The sequence below is a fragment of the Argiope bruennichi genome, chromosome 8, assembly GCF_947563725.1.
Source record: "Argiope bruennichi chromosome 8, qqArgBrue1.1, whole genome shotgun sequence".
Classification (NCBI taxonomy): Eukaryota; Metazoa; Arthropoda; class Arachnida; order Araneae; family Araneidae; genus Argiope; species Argiope bruennichi.
The window spans coordinates 88,310,982-88,332,954 of record NC_079158.1 but is presented as its reverse complement, the minus strand read 5'-3'; the positions used below and the strand labels follow the sequence as shown (position 1 = coordinate 88,332,954).

General features: G+C 26.0%; 1 protein-coding gene across 2 annotated transcripts in view; it reads right to left on the bottom strand.

Moving 5' to 3' along the window:
• LOC129981891 (cell adhesion molecule Dscam2-like) overlaps positions 1–21,973 on the bottom strand; it is a 464,610-nt gene that overhangs the window by 20,754 nt on the left and 421,883 nt on the right. The window contains exons 20-23 of one of the 2 annotated variants that reach the window (XM_056092937.1): positions 20,196–20,489; positions 17,339–17,509; positions 12,790–13,013; positions 5,511–5,574 (exon numbers count right to left, since the gene is read on the bottom strand). In XM_056092937.1, the coding sequence (XP_055948912.1) occupies positions 5,511–5,574; positions 12,790–13,013; positions 17,339–17,509; positions 20,196–20,489 (753 nt within the window). The remainder of the gene's footprint in view (positions 1–5,510; positions 5,575–12,789; positions 13,014–17,338; positions 17,510–20,195; positions 20,490–21,973) is intronic. The other variant, XM_056092938.1, reaches the window with a different exon arrangement.

The following is a 21,973-nucleotide window of genomic DNA, read 5'->3' as shown; positions in this document are numbered from 1 at the left end:
TTTAGTATTATCTGAGAAATTCTCTGAACTCCTTTATCAGTTGTGATCGAATAATCTAACACGAATAAATGCTACATTGAATGTGCATTATAATTCACCTACAATCAAACATTTCGGCTAGATATAACAATGAATTCATTTTAAAAATAATCCAATAATAATGTTTCCTTTATTTCATTTAGCAATATTATATCAAAAGTGATAATATCAATTAATATATGAAATCCGTTTACAATTAATCCGGACATTTTAAAAACAGGCATGGATATGTAAATTTTTTTGCAATAATATTAAAAACTCTAAGATTTTAATTACGACATAAATTATATTTTCTATAAATATACTGAAAATTGTTTTTCTAATTGCAAACCTCTTGACGGCACAGCAGATTTGGAGAGAAGAAACTTCCAGTATGGGTTTGCCTCTCACTCTGTGGTGAGTACAGAAATGGTGAGGGATCAGCTACTCCCGATGATGCCTCCTACTGGAGGGTTTGTGTCAAGGGCGGTGATGGACTTTGGACCTTAAACTTAGTTTACACATATAATGTGGTGGCGTTCAAATTAGTCAAATTTTTCGGCAGGTCATAGTAATCGATAATGATTATTTAACTTTAAACTATGCACTTATATCACCATCCAAATATATATATATATATCAGATGAATTTATTAATCTCCGTCAAGATTCAATTAATATATCTTAATTAATGAGATTTCACGATTTCAAGTTTTTAACTATATCAGTAATTTTTTTTCGTGTATGTTAAAGTTCTAAAAACGTTAACAATGCATTTCTTAATAATATTAATTAACTCAGTCACTTTAAGTTACTTTGATTTTAGAAATAATCAGATTAACATTTTTTTTAAGAAAGTCCCCGATTCTCATCCGATTTGGCTAGCATTTAAATTTCTAAATACATGTAATTATTTAATCAAAAATATCTTTTGATTTTCATTTTACCAGAAATAATTATATAATTAAGAGAAAATAAAGAAAGCATCCAGAAATTTGAGGGAAAAAATGTATTTTCTGAAACATAGAAATGCCAATTATTATATTCCCCTTTTTACTAGCGAAGCATATTATTATTATCTTTAATTCTTTCTCCTTAAAATGAGAACCGACTTCATCACTAATTAAAATTTTCAGAAATGTTTTAAAAATTTTCTTTTCGTATCTACGAACAATTGAAGTGAATTATTAATTAATACAAAAATAAAAAAATAATAATTCAAGGAAATATATCGGCTAACAATTGATAAACCATGCAATGAAGAAATAAATAAACTGCATAATGGTCAGAAAATTGTAGCAGATAATTAGTCAAATGAAAGGATTACGAAATGTTAATTATTTAATTAATGGCACTTCTAGGTATTCCAAAAAAAATTCCCAGCAACAATCTGCCTAGAGTACTTTTTTTTAGATTTTTAAAATTAATTTAATACAAATGATTATTTGCTACAACATATTTTTAAGATTTTATAATCACTAGAAACTATATTCTTAAATCATGGCACCACAAAATATCTTACATATATCCATGATTATTTCTATTAAGTCTTTCTTTCACTTTAAAGGAATCTTGAATTTTATTCTTTTAATTTCAAAGAAATAAACTTAGGTAAAATAGAAATTCAAATAAATGTTATCGAAGTTAGCAAAAATATGAATAGTTGAAGCACTTTTAAAATATTAAATGGTCAGGAAAAATAAATTAAAAAACCAATAATATATAACATTAAGATAACTTGGAGATGGATATCGTATTGATAACAGTTGATATAATTTCAGTTTATATTTAAAATCCTGTTTTCCTTGAATTTATTTCTTATAATATGTAATGTATTTTGGAAATGATAAAAAAAAAATCCATGACAAAATATTAATAAATATAAATGAATCATATCATTAGAAATTTTAGGGAATCCCTTTCAGCTTCCTTATTTTTCATTAAAGCTTGCTTTAAACTGTTTCATTGTTCTTATTCTAAATGTTTGCAACATTCGTAACATTTGAAATATAGATCGATTATTACAAAGGGCGTATTTATATTTGGCCCCTCAGTGACTTTTCAATATACGTCGGAACATTTGAAATGTGAATCGATTATTACAAACGACCTACTTATATATGGCCCCTCTGTGACTTCCCAATATATGTTGTCTGAAATATTTGAGAAATATATGAAATTTTTTTCTAAAATACCACACATATTTCTAAGAATAACCCTTGGAATTTTTCGTAGGTCTTAGTAGTTTATGATTTACTTGAGCTAGAAATTTCGCTATATTACTTTTTAAACATTTCCATTGAAATTTATTTAAAATATTTTTAACATTTTTCTGGTGTTTTTTTTTTAAATAAAAAGGTTGATTTTATACATCCTGTGACTAAAGTGGGTGTTGAAAAATCTCAAATAACTGCTCATGCGCTGGATTAGAATGCTTGGATGACCTCTTTCAAATTTAGAATGAATAAAAAAGGTGGTATTAATTTGATTCGAATAAAATTTAGAGATTACCATCTATCATAGCTGAGTTTTTTTTCAGCTGTTTTCAGTGTTTGTGCTATAGGGTGAATTTTCTGGTTTCGCCTTGTAAGTTTTCTCAGTGACTGAAATATTCCTTTAAAATTATATGGTAGTATTTTTGAAATATCGTATATATAGAGAGTAAGACATCTAATTAATAAAAAAATTAAAAATTTATATTCCTTAGATCTTATTCATAACTTTATAATATTTTTTTCATACTAATGATGAAAAATAATAAATACATACACTCTTAAGTCAATATTTTTTTTCAATTAAGTTTTAGCTACCATAATAATTTTTTTCGAAGAAAAGATTAACAATATATTTCTAGCTATTTACTTTAAAGCAAATAACTTTTCTGACATTAAATTATTAATAAAATTTTACACTCATAAGCTTTCTTCCCGATTATTGATTTTTTTTTCTTATTTGGAAGAAATTATCCAATAAAATGTTTCAAATTACAAGTGATTCTACCAATTTTTGAATTTTGCTTGTGAATCATTTTTCATTTTTCAGCTCACAGTTTTAACATTTTTATAATGATTCGTGTTACGTGTGTTTGAAAATAACTAAAACATTTTCGTATTCCAAGGAAAATCATGCTGATTAAACTAGTTAATGAAATTTTAATTAAAGTAATAAAGAAATCTACAATAATTTTATTTAATAATGAAAATATTATAGTTTCATCTATAGAATTTCATATTATTTTTCATTATAGAACATTTGTTGTGTTTAAACTATTCATTAAGTTAAAAAATTTAATATACCAGAAATTAAATCTTTCTTGTTTTTTTAGTATAATAAATTAGTCATTCAGTACAGATAAATTTTTCCATCTTCAAAGACACATTCTATATCCAAAAATGTTCAAATATGCAAATATTTTTTTAGATTAATTTTGTCACCAAAATAATAGGAAGTAATTTATAATCTTAATAGCAATTTAATGTAAATGAAACAATTAAAAAGGATGATTTTGTAAAAATTTGCCGATTGTTTGAGAGTTTTTCTGAAAAAATATATTTGTTTTGATAAGGTTACTGCATAGAGAAAATCCTTTAAAGTCCCATAGTAATGGGAATTACTTTGGAACTATATTATAATTACTATTATATCTATGGAACTCTATTACAATTACAACAGGAACTCTTTAAATATATGGAACATATTACAATTACAACAGGAAAATTCATGAAAAAATATCAAACAAATTAATGATTTACGAGTAATTTGAAAATTAAAATAACTGATTTATTCTTATGAAAACATTTTGAAGTACCTGTACTTTATACTTGTTTACAAAGAGCACATTCTTTGTTAATTGCATTTTAATGATTATTTGTTATTTCGGATATTTACTACATGCCGTGACATGAAAAAATACTATAGCAACTAACTTTAACCCTTAACTGTAAACGTGTGGTCTGTGAGACCGCTAGCGATGGATTTTCTGTCACCCTTATTCTATTTTTTGCTCAATTGAATGGATTGATCCTGTAGCTTCCTGTTTTGTGACCTTCAATACACATGCACTTTTTCAACCGATTTCAGCAGCTGCTTTTTTAAATAATTCAGCTGTTTCTTTGAGCGTGGTCTCTAAGACCGCATATCCCTGTTAGTTTCCCAGTGATAAACAAGGCTTAGCAGATGGCGCTAAAATTTGAACCCCAAAATATCATCCAGTTTACTGATCCTTTTATGAAGCAGTGTCCCAGACGCTTTTAAATGAAGCAGAAAGTGATTTTAGTGATAAGGATAATCGTACAGAAGAGTTTTTCGATTAAAGTTCGCATTCAACTGATTTTGATATGTAATTTCAAATATAATTAATATTTCTAATGATAAAGTATTTTGAAAAATTTATAAAATAATATACCATGATATATATATATATATATATATATATATACGGAATTTATAGGTTGATTTTTATACTAGTTCTTAACCTGTATATTTAAAATGTCCTAGAAAACCGTGCGATGAAAGTCACACAAGCCGATAAAAAAAGGGCCAATTTTACCCATTGTCATTTTTTTTTTCATATAATTGTTGAATTTTAAATTATATTGTCTTTTATATACCTTCTTATTGAAAAAATCAATATGATTTAAAAAGTAAAAAGTAATATGCTTTCAGAATATTATTTATTGCAACATGTAATTTCAGAAGAAAATGTATGTTCCAACGCATTTACTTTTTTCAATGATAATATATCTTGAAACATTTATAAAACATATCTATATATCAAGAAAAATATCTGCAAAATATGTTGGCAATTTCTCATATTAATGCATTCATTAGAAAATTTAATTTGAGTGCAAATGAAATTCGGTCTCGTAGACTGCACCTCCCCAGTTAAGTCCTAAAATTTCACCTCCCCAGTTAAGGGTTAAAATTGTATAGGAGAGAAAAAAATTGCATTAAATTAAATCATGAAAAACTTATCAAACAAATCAAATGCTGATTTACAAACCATTTGGGAATTGATTTTTTTTTTAACTTTAGGTGTGATTTGTTATTACAAAAATTATTTTGGAACATTATAAGAAATTTCTGTACTCTAAAATGCATCTCTTCACCTTGCTATCTTCTTGGAATTTCAATGATTATTTGCTACATAATATGAAAAAATGCTATACTAATTAAAATTAAAAATTAGGAGAGTAAAAAATGCATTAAATTAAATCAACATATACTATAACTAAAAAAAAAATACAACACATCTCCACATTAGCAGAAAGAAATGAAATATCATCCAAAAGAATTCCTTCGCAATTAATTTCTAAATACATCATATTATAATGTCCAAATATTTCGCGACCATTCTTTTGTTTTCTTCCATATCACCAGGAAAAGAAAAGAAACGAATAAAAATTAATCTTACAGCCACGCGACATGATATGCAGCAAGATAAAGAGAAAGTAACACAAAACGAAGATAGGAAACAGAATGTATATAAAGTACCTGTGTGATGATATGCAGGGAAATAAATGGCCGGTTCCTCGTATTTGCCTTCGCCTTTCTCCGACTGAAAGAGATGAAATATGGTTTCATCGACTTCGCCCATAAATCACACACACTGCTATACTTGCGTTATTGTCAAACCATTGGAAATATTCATATATTATTCTTTCTGGGTAAAATATTGGAGATCAAAATATTGAATCCATTTTGTGAGGAAGTTTAATGCATTAAACTTGGTTCTGGAGGATTCCCTTGCAAGGAATGTTATTTATTCATTCTGGACGATGATATTTCGTAAAGGACAATTTGAAAAGATTCTCAACACTTTTCATGTTAGATTAATGTGCTTTGCAAATGGTTTTAGGAGTTTCTAAAGTGTGGTTGTTTTAATGATATTTGTAGAAAATTCATTTTTTTATATTTTTATTGTTTAATGAAATTTTGCTTGGTTCTAGGAAGTTTCTCAGAAATATTTCAAGTATTTCTTTAATAAATTATCTTAACTATATCTAAAAATGTCATATTAAGGCCAAAGATTAATTTATATACCACTTTAAAAAAAGAAAATATTTATGTATTATTAGACTGCTTTTATTTTAAATACATAATTTTATAGTAACAAATATTTATAGCATATAATATAGAATTTTCAATATATATAAAGAATAAATCATTGGGTTATAATATTACATATGAAAAATTTCACAATAATGCCTTTTTAGTAGATTCAGAGAATAATTGCTTTATTTATTCATTTTGAACAGCAATAAGAATGGCGTGATATTGATATTTTCTGTTTATAGCATTTTGGAAAATCCATGTTCAGTTATAAAACTCAAATAATTTAATGTTCTTTATAGAATTAGTTTATTTTCAATTATTTTAAATAAAAAAGTTTAGATAATATTAATGTTTAAGAATGATAATTACAATTTATATCATTTTCATTACTCAGTGTAAAATTTATTAAGAAACACTTATAAAATTATTTAGTCAGAAGGCAATTTAAATGAAAATATCGGTATAAATATTATTCATAACTATATTGGAAAGAAATGTTTATTAATTATGAACGAGAAAGAAGAAAGCCGCGTTAAGGAAGGAAATACAATTTAAAAAGTACTAAATAATTATGTTTTATTAAAAATAAATTTTGAAATTTGAAATATTAAAAATGAAAGAATTGCTTTTACTTTTTTACCTTCAAATGATAGATTTCCAGGAAGAAAAGAATTTTGAGGTAAAAGTCAATCCTCTCATATAAACATGCATTTTTACTGTGTAAAATTTTTATTTTTAATAATTAAAATTAATAACTAAGATTAAGTTTTATTTTTGTAAATATTATTTATTCTGAAATAATCTAATTGATATTTTTTCATTTCCATTTAGTAGTAGTAGTTGGACGAATTTAAAAATAGTATTCACGATTATGAAATATACTTTTAAGCCGTCAAATTCATTTTATATCAAAACAACAAGAAATAATCAATATAATCAATCATTATAATATTTCAATATATGAATCAATATAATATTTAATATGGAAATATTTATGGAATTGAAAAAAGGCGATTTGCGAAATGGGACTCGAGAAATTTAACTTTTGACAATGAACATTTAGTGATGAAACCTTTTCGTCCATTTTTGCTCCCAGAAGTTATATAACGATAAAAGAATAAGATATAAACTAAATACAAAGAAAAGCATGCAAAATATATTAAACAAAGGATAAAAGAAGAAATAAATATTAATTGGTTTCCTGAACTTATGTAAAATGCAGGAAAGGGCTCGAAGTGAAGGGTTAGGTTAGCGTTAAATTTTGTTTTAAAAAAGCTGAAATGAGCCTAAAACATTAATTGGAATTTAAATATGGCAAAGTTTTACTTTGCATTTAATTTTTGTGACTGAAAATTATCTGAATAAAAATTTATTTTTAGATAATAAGATAGAAAAACAAATGAGTAACATTTGATGTAAAATGGATAATTGTAAAAGAATGGATAATTGAACAATCATTATGCATTATGCTTAGATCTCGTCAAATGCTTCAGCTTCCAAAAGCATTAAAGATATCACCAATACAAATATCAACAGAAATATGAAGAAAGGAAAACCAGGAATTTCAAGATTTCAAACTAGAGAATTCGTCAAAGGTCACTTTCAGCCGGGGGATTCAAAATAGGAGTTTTTCTGTGAGATGTCACTCTTACATCTAAAAATTGACCTCTCGTGACCTGAAAATCCTGTGAAATGTCAAAAAAATCAGGCCTTTTTTTTGTCTTTGCTGAGAGTATACCCTCGAATATTTTTCGTAACTTCTGATGGGACTTACTTTTTTTTGTTTTATTTTAGGTTTCCCCTCGAATCAGGTAAATAGAGAATGTTTTATATAATAACTGCAAAGAATAAAAAAAATGTTCGATCTTTTCAGAGAGCATTGTTCAGAGGTTTCTGCTTAAAGTGATTTGTTTTCCTTCTGTATTACTTCTTTCATTCCCACAGTATTAGGTATGATACATTTTCTTGGTTTTCGATATCTGCATTCTTTTTACAGGCATCTTTCTTAATTTTTCTCTAAGCATTTTTATAGATTTAAAAATAATTCATATATTTTTATTATATATGCATGTTGATTTTTCTTTCATGAACTAATTTTCTCCAACTTCATGTCATTTTCAGGTTAAAAATGGTTACATTTTAAACGTAAATCTAACATCTCACCAAAAAAAAAAAAAAAAAAAAAATCCAATTTTGATTCTTTATCTGCTGGCAGGCATTGACGATAGCTCCGGCCTGGATTTTGAAATCCCCGATTTTTCCATTTTTATATTTAAATTAATATTTGTACTAAAATATTAAATCTACAGTAAAATGTATTTTGAAAAAGGAAAAACAGCGATATAAGATAATTGAGACTTAGTTCCTATTACCATGAAACTGATCTCACCCTTTTAGAGTAAGATTGTGTTCATTTACTTTCTTAAATTTTAAAACTAAGTCACTCATTTTAAAGTTTTCAGAACCACAAAATTCGTTAATAAATTCCATGGTATCTATTCGATGGCGTAGTTTCTTAGATCGATTTATTGTTTGTGCAGATTGCGACAAACGATTAAATTAAAATTTCAAGTAAATATGGTATTTTCTCTAAATCTCATTCGATCTTGAAAACAATGTCTTACATTTTCCAACAATGTTTCATATTTATATTTTATATATTATCTTTGTATTATTCTGGGTTTTTTTTTTTTGGAACCTTCTATTCCAGTGAAATGATTCGCTAGATGTTCGAGAAGTTCTGAGAGTGTTTTGAGGGCAACATTCTCTATTCAAGGAACTTTAGCTTATATTCAATAAATCTTTAGGATAACTATATAGTTAATGTCTCTGCAGGTAACTTAAAATCTATTTAAGAAGTAACCCAAGATGAAACGAACTTGATTGTGACTTCCAACTATAATGATTTTTTTTAAGATCTAAAATGAATGAACTTACAATTATCTTTCCTGTATTTCAGTCGTTTGTTGATTTTGGAAATAATGCGTGTGCCTTCTCTTGGTACATCTCAAAATTTTTGAATGGCATAATTAAGTGTTGGAGACAGCTGCGCTTCAGAATAATAAAGAAACTGTATTATAATGAAATAAAGGAGGAGGGCGATGTCGATTACTTTATCGAATCCGTGATCTGTTATTCGAATTCCAAAAAAAAAAAAATTATAGAACTGGTTCTGTGTCCTTGTTCATGAAAAATAAAATGCATGCTAAAATATCAATTATTGTACACCAATATTTTTTTTTTTTTGTTAAAGGATTTTCAGAAATGTCTTAGCTTTATTCTTCCCTGCATAAATAAACAATTTTTGATATCTGTCTACGATTGTCTGTTACATTATTGCACATGTTTCAACTTCGAATTACAAGTGTATAAAATTAAATGATGGGAAAAAATTTCTTATTATAGCAGCTTCATATAATGTTATTAAATAAATTTATAAATTCCTATTTAAATCTTTGTCTATTGATAATTTTAAAATAACAAACTAATTTTCTTAAAATATTATAAATAATAAATTGTAGAATATTCAATTGTCACATTAGAGAAATAAAACTATATTTTTTGACAAAATGTTAACATTAAAGTTTCTATTAATTTTTATTAATTATTCACTTATTATTATTATTTATTTATTTATTTATTATTTTATTTATTATTTCTATTAATATTTAAATAAAAACAAACAATATATTGAGTATTAAAAATAATAATAAATGATAATGAAAAATAAATGTTTTTTTGATTATTGAAGAGCTTATTTTCTCACAACTTCTATTGTTAATTGAAGCAATTTTTTTTCTTTTATGTAATTAATTTTTCTGTTTCGTTCTGGTTTGTTTGCTTAAATATCAAGTTTATACAGTATACATATTTGGATAAATGCATGAAATTCCATTGTTATCCTTCTTTGTTAGTTTGCCTTATTATTATTTTTTGGATGCGATATTTTTATGGTAGGTTTATTCCTTTTTATAAAACCTTGTTATTCTTTACCATAAACAGATGTAAACATTTCCATATTCCTTATTTTTTAATGAAGATAGTCTTTTAATAACAACATATTCTTTATTTTGATATATTTTCAAACAAACACCTGAGCAGTATTTACTCTTCGAATGTATGTTTAAAAAAGATTAAATACTCTATGTTTAAAGCTGATTTTATTATTCTAATAATGTCGTTTTTTTAGATATTATAGTAAATCATTATAGGTATTACAGCTGAAATAAATCATAAGCATCAACTGAAAGTAATTAACCAGAATGTTTAAATTTTGTATTGGCTATTTTATGCTTATAATATATCTTTAATGCTAAAATTTATATAGTACAATAAATCTATTCATCTACCATTTCTTCTTTCACATAAAAGATTTATAATACTAACTAACTCAATTATAATTAGCTAAAATACACTTTTATGTACATTTAGAAGAAAATCAATAAAATATTAACTTAATTACGTCGACTTGCTTCATTGGATAGCAAAGAGCTAATTTTGGCCTGGGCGTTCAAAATGAAGCAAAATCAGCATGTAGATTCGATTGGTTGTTTTCCTATTCTGATAAGTCTCTTATCTTGTCGCTTAATGTCTTTTTCAATTTATTTTCATCAATATGCGTTTAGGTCCAAATAGCTTATCTTCTGAAAATTTGAATTAAAGCCTTTATTTTCCTCTTATTCCTTTTCATTGAGCAATTATCAACGTAAGTAAATTTTGAAAAGAATAAAATTCTGTTCTCTTATGATATTGTGATTAACAGTTAACTGATAATAATCTTAGTATAGCAGTGCATTATCTATGACATAGGTACTCGACTACTAGCAGAATAAAAAGGAAAACTCATTATCTTCCAATTTTGTGAAAAAAAAGGATATATTGGGGAAAATATATTTAGAAAGACATTAATAATGTAATGAAAAATGAAACGTAATTGATAGCCGGTTAGGAACAAGGGTGCTATGAATCACGGCCAATTTCCATAAAATGACTAAATAAAAATATCAATTACTTTCTTTTAGTATTCTATAAAATTATCTTTGATAATAATATCAGTGCAAAGGTTTAACTTCTTCAAGCTCTTATTGTACCACATTTAAGCTGCAATCAAAGTAACTTAGGATTAGAATTTTTAGATAATTATTCATCCTCAGTGAATTAAAATTAAAAATCTAGAAAAACAAATAGCGTAGTCTGCTGCATGATATTATAAGATATTTTATTATTCGATATCTAAAAATGTTATATAATATTTTGAGCACTATTAATTCCATTATTGTACAATATATAAGTGCTTCTTCAGAACATTATTAGTAAATTTATAAAACAAATGAAATTTAACTTACTTTAGAGAAAAATTATTTAAATAAAAGAAAGAAAATAATTGTTAAACTTTCTTCTTAATAAATTTAAAGATATTAATATGCGATTTTCTGTGAAGAATGAGTTGAAACATTGAATTTTGCTCTGGGTATATATTAAAAAACAAGACACATAATTAATTTATTTTTTTCTCCAATAAATTATATTTTTATATCAGCATTTAAATAAAAGAAATGCTGTCTTCTCTAAATGTTACTAATAAATCATATTTTAGATATTTTATTTCCTTTGAAAAGAAAACTGAATAACATAAATAAAAAGAGATTACTTTCACTTCCGATTCAATCTCCGGTAGTAAATTTATCCTGTTATTTTTAACCATTTTTAAACAAAATAGCAATACGGGAAGGTGTTATTAAAAACGTTAAATTATTGTGTTTAAAAGATCATTCACAATGATATTCTGCAATATCCTACATAATTCATCTACTTAAGGTAAAATTTTAAGAGAATAATTTGGCAAGCAATAATTTGGGCAATGCATATTAATTTGATTACACAGTCAAATATAATTTTATTGCTAAATGATATTTTTATTAAAATAATAATTTCAAAATTAAAATTAATTATTTTCATTTTATCCATATTCTCAAAGATATACTCTTACAGGAAATTATTTTAGATAATTAATCATCTTATTCTCGTTATTTTGAAAACTATAATTTTAATTCCTATAAATAACTGGGAATGAAATAAAAGTTGAACGTATTTTCATTAGAAATTGATATTCTTAAAATGCAAGAATCGTGATTTTTATGCAATATAATTAGACAGCATAATTTTGGGTGTATATCTTCCTAAAAAAAATATTGTCTTTAATACTCAAATATATTTTATTAAAAGTCGTAATTCAAATAAATTCAAAAACTAATTATTGTCCTTTCAACTTCTGCCTGTCATCTGACCATGGTGCAAAATTATATGTTCGAATCAAAATTGTTTCTGCTTTGACTCAAAACTGGGCATTAATATAATTAAATTAAATTAAAATGTATCAAATTTTCTAAGAAAGTGAAATATAGATATTGCATTATAAACAGTTTATTAAAATAGGTTATATTTTCTTCTTGAGTACATCAATTAGATTAATAATAAGACATTCAATAATATTCTAATGAAAGATTATGCAATGCAACAATACTATTTCCAATAAATATTAATTATTTGACCATTTTTCTCCAATATTATGTCAAGAACATAAAGCTATACTATTTCCACTTAATACTCAAAAATTAACCCTTCTTTCTTCAATATTATGTTATCTATAATATTTATGTGTCCTTGACTAGAACGCAAATAATGCATAACCACCAAACAAGAAATTAATATCACTTACCCGTCGAGGCGGATAGGGAATGTCGTAAGTGTATCCACCCCTTGAGCTTCCGAATGTGCCCATATTTTTCTGACTGACGTTCGTGTTTTGAATGCAATGCTCACTATAACTAGGTACACGGCTGCTGGCATAAGGAGCCGGATAATAAGCGGGTTCTTGAGTGCTGTCGTATGTCACGGACAGGGGCACATTTTCGGGCTTGATTGGCTCGTTGCCGTCTCCGCCTGTAACGAAGAATTTATGCGTTAGATGAAGTTGGTGTCACAGAAAAGGGCGCCATTAGTCAGTGCTGTAACCCCTTTCGTAATTCTTGAAATACCTACTTAATTGTTGATCTAGGTTAATTCTAAGAAATTTCCAATGCAATTCGGTGTTTGACGCAGCGTAACCGAAATTGGTTGCTGCGCCTTAAAACCTCCAACATACACTCACTCAGGCAATTCGGTGTTAGATTATATTTCGCAAAAGTGATATGCCGAAATTAAAATTTTAATTGAATGATATTTACTTACGACTGCCTTTTAAATTCCTTTGATATTTACTTTAGCTGCCTTTGGTACCTAGTCGTAGCTGATTATCAGTTAATACTGGTTACGTCCAATTTCATTTAAATCTTTTATGCATAATTTGTTATTTTTGATTTTTTTTTCAATAAGGTAATTTTAAGTATGAAATTGAAATAGACACTACTGCCGTTCTATTTTAGTGGCATCATATCTGTTTAATTTCTTGCGAAAAAATAACTTTTCTAATGATCTTAAACCAATGACATCATACAGCCATTAAAATCATAACTGTTAGTGCAATCAATATTCTGTTTGAATGTTTCATTCAAGATATTGTAACTACACTAGCCAATTGTTCCTGTAAACTATTCATATAATAAATAAAATATTCAGTTTTTTTGCTTCCAGAAATTGAAGGAAATCATACGATTAAACATTTGATAAAATGCTCAACCCTGTTTTAGTTCCATTAAATATAATGCAAAAATATTCAAAATTGGTCATTGAAAAAGCAATTTTTAAAAGAATTTAAATTGTAGTAAAAAGTCATATTTCTGCAATAATATTTTTTAGATTGATTATTATATTTAGATTGAAATATTATGTATAATAATAGGGGCTTTTGATGGCATTTTAGTTAAAATTCATGTTTTGGGATATAAAAATATTCAATCATAAATATACCAATATTCAGGACACCACCTCAATAAAATAAAACAGTAACGATCCTGTAAACTCAGATTTATAATGAAATCTGATCTTTATATATGCATTCTGTACTTTTTCTCATGAAATAAAACTGAATATTCTGAAATATTTATTCCTATATTTGCTTATCTCAAGATTTATGTAATTATTTTTTCAGCTGAATTATGAGAATTACATGATATTCGATGTACTCAACAATTATTTATTTATTTAATGTAAAACAATATTGAGCTATCATAACGTTAAATATAAATATTAATGCAACAACTTTAAAATATTTAAATCTAATTTCAGGCCTTCATATCAAAGTAAAATAGCATTTAGCAAATGGAAAACAAAGGATAAATTCTTATTTAAAATTCTAAAGCTATAGAAAGAAAAATTATTACATGTAAGCACATCAAAAGATAGAGGCCATGTGCGAGTACAAGTTGAATTATTTTTATTCCCTCATCATTTACAGTTTGAATAAATTTTCCACTTTATGATCGGCCAATCTCATAATTTAGTTAAAAGAAATGAAATAAATTGAACATGTCTAATCAACTGTGAAACATCTAATTTAATAAATAATTTGATAACTTTGATAACTGTAATTATTTAACAAATGTTGGAACTACAATCAAATTCTAACACCCTCTTTAATATATATCCATTATAATTATTATTCCTAATAATTTATTCTCTTATCATTTACGAAGTTTGAATAAATTCCCCAGTTTATGATCAGCTAATCCTATAATTTAGTTAAAAGAAATGAAATAAATTGAACACATCTAATCAATTGTGAAACATCTAATTTAATAAATAATTTGATAAATTTAGTGTAATTATTTAACAAAAGTTGGGACTACTATCAAAATCTAACACCCTCTTTAAAATATATGTTTTTAAAATTTTAAGAATCATTTGATTGAATTAACGAACTAATGTATATGAAAAACTATCTTAGCAAAAGTAAGTCCCTAAAACTTAAAACGCTTAAGGTTGAATAAAAGAATTAAAAAAAGTTTCTTTAAATATAAGTCGAATTAATTTCAAGGCAATTTTCTTCCTTGAATATTTTAGCGATGAATATTGCTTCCAGGGAGATAAGGAAAAGATTAAATTCGGAAATCAATTATGTAAGTGTCAAATCCTGTCTTAAGGTATTAAATAGAGCTAACTTCTAAGACGTACGAAACGGTTCGTGGGTTATTTTAAGAAATGATTTAATGACCTTAGGAGCCAAGGATTCTTCTTATCAAGTAATCACGCAAATAATCAATTATCTTTTATTAAAACTTGTGCAGTTAAATTAATTTTCCGTTTTTTAGTGGATCCATTAAATTTCTTGAATATTAGAACCTACTTTTATTTAAAAGAGCTTTAAATTTTAAAACACGGTTTAAGTTTCAAGATATAGTTATTAAAATATTATAAATATAAGCAGTGACTAAACAATTCGTAGTAATTTGGATTAAGTATATCATTAAAAGAGATATGATGTATTGTTCCAGATTCTAGTATATTTAGTTTTTCTAGTTAGTTCTAGTATGTTTATTTTTATAAAACATACTAGAATAAAAAAATATTAGAGAAGATGTATAAATTTTAACTTACTATTATAATTATATAATAGTAGGAATAATATTATAATTAGAATTTTGTGAAAAGTAGATAAATCAATTGATTTTTATCTTTCATACTGCAGTCTAATCATCTATTTTAATTAATAATGCAGATCTGCATTATTAATTTCAAACTTTTGAGTTTTCACATATTAAGATCACATATTATTACATTATCTTCTTCTAATATGTGCAAGTTTTTGGGGCAGGAAATGACTAATAATGCTACTTGTGTAACTTCGTTCAAATTTAACAAGTAAATAGTAAACCGTACCTTAAGGACAAATTCAAATAATATATCAGCAGTGGTATTTTTCAACTTTTCGTAGGCTGTTATCGACTTAGTATTTAATATCTCGGCAATCTAATAATTCATTCGAAAGTTTTGATATCCAGCCTCTTTCATATTAAATTATTTAATAACTACATTTACTTCTGCAAATAATCAGATTTAGTTGCATCTACGGGTGGTTAAAATGGTAATGAAAAATATCTTGAAATAATTTTTAATAAAGAATATCTCTTTCCTTTGCACTTGATGTAAAAAGTATTTATCCAAGAACATTTGAATTTTGTATATATATTATCAAAAAATTAATGTTTCCCGAACGCGCTAATCATGAAGTGAAAAAAAATCCTGCACATGTAACCAGCATTTTTGAGTAGCACAGAACTCTTGATGTATGCAGAAATAAAACTTGACTTGGTTTTAGAAAACGCGATATAAAACAGAAACTAGAACAGAGGTATGAGTGTTCCTAAAATTGCGAAATCTCTGACACTGTACATACTCCAGACACTGAGTAGTATTATTTTAAATCAATGAGAAACACTTTAGGTCACTGGTTACCTATGAATATACAAACAGGCAAAAATGCTCTGATATTTATATAACAATCTTTATAAAACAGCAAAAATATAAACATTTTGCAGCAAAATATTACAAATATTTTTATTTGACGGAAAGATTGAATAATTATGTCAAGTCGCTTTTAGATATTTTCATGCAATTAAACATTTTGATGTACCTTTATTGTGAACAAAAAAAATCATATTGTTTCTGCTATTTTTTTAAATATTCTTATTAATTACGTTACTTAGCATAGTTTGATCATGACTAATGTAACTCATGTGAACAAAGGAAGAACACTTTTTTTTTGTAATTAAATAATAACATTCGATAACAATTATATTTTTGTGATTTTTTTTTTTTTTGAAATTATTACTAAGATCGTTTAATAGCTTCACTAATGTTTGCTTTGACCTTTTTCTTTATTGCGAAAACATGTTTTACAAAATGGACAGAAATATGAAATGAAAATAATATTAAAGATAGTTGAATTTGTTGTCATTTAAATATGATTTTTTTTTAAATCGTGTAAAGAAGGTGATATAAAATTTGTTAGCTGCCAGTAAATCTACAGTTTTTTTCTAATGGAATCATTCTATTATATATATATATATATATATATATATATATATATATATATATTGGTCATATGATATTGACCTTTATATAGGCCAATTACATATGCACGGTTTTTATGTTGAAATTGTGAATTTCGATTCACTGCTTTTATATTTATGAGTTATTGCAAAGAGAGACCACATAATTATTCCTCATGAAGTTTTCTCAGTACAAAGAACCAGTAATAATACATTATTACTATTATTGATTTACGAATTGACATCTACGGCTTTTATATCAAACATAAAGCAGCTTACCATCTGGAGTTCTCTGAGTTCTGTCTGTAGTTCTCCTTCGAGTTATAAAGCAAACAGCACAAAGTACTACAATAAGCACAATAGCAGAACTGACGACTGGAACGGTGATTGTCAAATGCCGGTAGAATGCACTGTTAATATCACTCACCTCCGAAGGACGAGGTGGGTACTCTAAAAACGAATAAACTCGTTTTAATTCGCAATAAAAACTCTTTAATTTACATTATTGTAATAGCCAAAATAATTATTTATTTAAATTTATTATAAAAAATTATCGATGCATGAACTTTTAGAAACCTCAGAAATCAACGATTGTGAAAGATTTCGAGCGAAATATAATTCAATGTAAAAACTCGAAAATTAAAGCAAATGTCAACCTGTTATGGTTATTGTTAAAATTAGAATCCCCAAACTATTAAAATGAGGGGAATGACAGACTAGAAATATAACGTTAAACCGCAATGGTGCAACTTTTGAAGAACGTATATCGAAGCCGCACAGTGTACCTGACTTAAAAGATTCGAAAGACTGTATCAGAGACAAAATTCAATTGTTGTTCTTCCCATCACTCAAGATTCATTGTTGTTCACATTCTCCCACATAAAAATGTCATAGGTAAGTATGTGGAGCATTTGTAAAACCATTTAATATATTCGACTTATGTATCGCCTTTCTGCACATAGTAGCTATTTGTCTCTTTCTTAAGTGAATGCAAATCTTTTTTCGCCAGATGCTATGGCATGTTGCCAAGAATACTGCAGCCATAAAAACATTGTTACAAAACCAAGATGATTCACTCACCTAGCAATTTTTTACTGTATTTTCAATTTATTGCCCAAAGCATATTATAAATTTTAGAGTTTTATTTCTACTATACTGTTCATCTCTTTGTCAGCAGTTTGTAATTTTTTATTCCAATTATTTTAGAATAATACATGATATTCTTAATTTGAAGATGAGATTGAAATTACTTTGTAAACAACTCTTTGTTTTTTATTACAGTGTTTTGTCAGCAAAGCCAAAATGTTTTTATTGTAAGTTTCTGTAAAGATGGATAATTAACGAAATAAATCCTGTTGACCTTCAAGTCAATCTTCAAGGTTGACATAAGCTTCTACAGAAAAAAAATGTTAGAGAAAAAATAATCAGTTGGGTTTTTACTAGTTCACTATTACGCTAAAAATAATTTCTAAAAATGACGTAGGGCAAAGTGTGAAACAACTGTGAAAAAAAATAAACACGATTTATTTTCTTCTTCACCTTTTCTATTAGAAGGTATTGGGTTTCGAGAATTGCATGAAGTAACCTTGGAGCTAAAATGCTGCTATGTGAACGATTGCATAAAAACCATCCTAGTGCAATTCGTGGTTCTCTGCAGCGCTACTTAATTACCGATTTCCTGAAATTTCTCTCGTTATTTAGAATTTTCGAAATCTTATTGCTGTAACTGTTCGGATTAACTGTTTTTCGTACATTATTTGATCACAAAGAGGTTAGAAACTCATATATTACTAGAATTATTTTATGACTGTTCAATATAACTTGGATTGACAAACTTCTGTATTAAAACATGATGCAATAATTTAGAAATTACTATTTTTAATTTATCAATCAATTTCTTCTAATGATTTTTTTAATAATATTTTTGAAATTTTTATGCAAATGTTTCATAAAAATGATTGTCAAATTTTAATTAAATATTTCTTTTAAGATATACGAATATTGAAACTTGTTTATGAAAAATAAATTATTTATTTACTTATCTTTTTGAGAATATATTCTTAGCATGCATTTCTGCCAAGCAGAAAATATAAATAGCTTTTTCTTTGTTTAAGTAAAGTTAATTATCTTTGTTGTTTAATTTCTTGATAAATATGTTTTTTATGTAAATTTCAATGAAAATTTTCATGTGAAATCGACATGTACAGTTTTTTAGTTAATTTCTGAGTTGTTGAGTTCGAAACCATAAAAATCATTATTTATTTATTCTATGTTTAGTGTGAATTGTGTGTGTGTGTGTGTGTGTGTGTGTGTGTGTGTGTGTGTGTGTGTGTGTGTGTGTGTGTGTGTGTGTGTGTGTGTGTGTATAACAAATAAATTAGCTATCATTTCTACTTATTTTACCGTTCAAATAGTAAATCAAACCATTTTATTTGATATTTAAGTTTTATCCCGGCCCCAAAAAATTGTGACTCCCTTTCTTTTTTTCTTCTTTTTTTTTTCCTTTAAGCCAAATGGAGTTAACAGACATTTAGTTAAATACATATAAAATGCACTGATCTAATCTTGCTAAAGTAAAGTAGTAATAACCTTTCCGAAAGTGAGCTAAAGTAATCACGTAAAAGCGCACTAAGTTGAATATAAAATCCTTTTTTCAAGAAAAAGCTTCTAGTATCTCTTTATTTTGTTGCAAAATGAGAGGATACTACTTTCGAAATGAACAAACATATTTGTTTAAAAGTAAAGCTATTTTACTTTGTAAATAGAGCAGTGCCCTGCTTATAAAATGTTAACGGCGAGATGAGATTAACCCAAAAATTAGATTAATATTTAAAATCGGGAAATAATACTAATTCATTTTCCAAGCAGAGTTAATAAAAGGAACTATGAAATTTCTTTAGAAGAATAATTTTTGAAAAAAGCGGTAAATTATTTTGACCAATATTATATTAAGAGATAAATAAATTTTTATTATATAGCTTTCAGAAACAAATCTAAAAAAATATTGATATTAACATAAATTTATTAAGATTAAACATTTTAATAGAAATATTTTTAAATATTCAATTTTTTTACAGAAAATTAATATATATGCATTATACAAAAATAAAATAAATGAAAGTATAGAAACACTTACCTCCACTTAATGTTAAAGTTGCGAAAACATATTCCGAATCAGTTGTTCCAGCATCATTTCTAGCAGTCATCAGTAAGTTGTACCATGATCCAGGACTCAAGTCAGTAATAGTTATGTTTTGCTGTTCAGGAATAATGTTATTACTGACAAGCGTCCATTCCTGGGTTCCGCTTAATCTGTATTGAATGACGAAAAATGTTATGGGACATCCACCATTATGCCAGCTATTTAAATTAATGCATACGCTTGTAGAATTCACTGTGAGCAATCGGTCTTTATCAGGGGTTATAGGAGCTGAAAAAATAAATTAGTATATATATTAATATATATATATATATATATGTTAATAATGAAGATGATTAGTAATATATATTTTAATAAAAGTATGGGCATTAAATTTGTATTACAGTGCATGCAGTAAAAATCAATACTCTAGAGAAGAGGTATGTTTTAAAGTATAGATTTAAAAATTAAAACAAATAGAATTACTAAAGCAATTTAACTTTAATAATAATTTAAAATAAATTAGATAATAGCTTTGTAAAAGATGAGAATAAATTCAATATGGGAATCTAAAATTTGAGTAATTCTGTATTTCAAAATTCCATGAAATTCTTATAGTTTTGGAACAGGAATTAGAAATAAAAAAAATTGTTGGTTAAAAGAAACCAAATGAATTTCTGTGCATTGAAAATGCTGTTCACGAATTGTCAGTATGATATTTTTATGTATTATGATATGAGATTTTTTTAATATTTTATATCTATAAATCTTAATTTTTCACACATTTAAAATATTTCTAATTGAATATTATTAAGTATTAAATTTACATATAACATACATAATCATTACATTTTCATACAAAAATGTCAATTCAGTTAATGTATAGCAATTATATTATTATATCTATTTTTTTTAACATCAGTCACTTCACTTTTATGTCCAAAAAATGTTTTTAGAAAGAATATAAATGAGAAGGCAAAATATCTGATGACATGGCTTAAGTATGTGTAAATAAATGCACTAAATATTTCTATATAAAACTTTCAGTCCTTGAAGACCCACCACTGAGTCTCTAGTGTAATAATGAGGTGGCATTTTAAAACTCATTTTTAGTGAGGGTGACGCCCAATCGGAAGAAATGACATCCGATTTTGAGGTCATTAAGTTGTAGCTTTTTATATTCACTAATAAATCTCTTATAGATTTCTTAAAATATCATCGAAAGAAAATTTAATTAACAAACTTAAGATTAATAAAATATTATATTAAAGTTTTGGAAATTTGAAGAATCGTGTCATTTTAATGAGTGGTATAAAGCCGCATTTGTATGAAACTAGCCAGTATGATTACCAATAAAAATCAAACTGGTAATCAACATATTTCATTTCATATATTTCTGAGCTGAAACATTAAGAAAAGCTTGAAATGTTTCAAATAAATATTATGCTCACTTTATATGGATTGATGCATTTTAATCAATCATGATAAGGAAATTTTATAAATGATTTCCAAATGATTTCAATCAAATATATTTATTTAGTGCATAATCATTTATAAATATAGTTGAGATTAATAACAAGGTTTATTTCAAATATTAAATTAAAAAATAATATGATGCAATCTAGGCTTTCAGTACCTATAGCTTTTATTCGAAATATATGTATCTATGCATAGAGGTAATTAGGGTAATTTCCTGCATCCCAAATGTGCAGGACAGAGTTATTCGATAAGTTGATCTACACTGTCAAGGTAACTACTGTTTTATGTAGATTAGA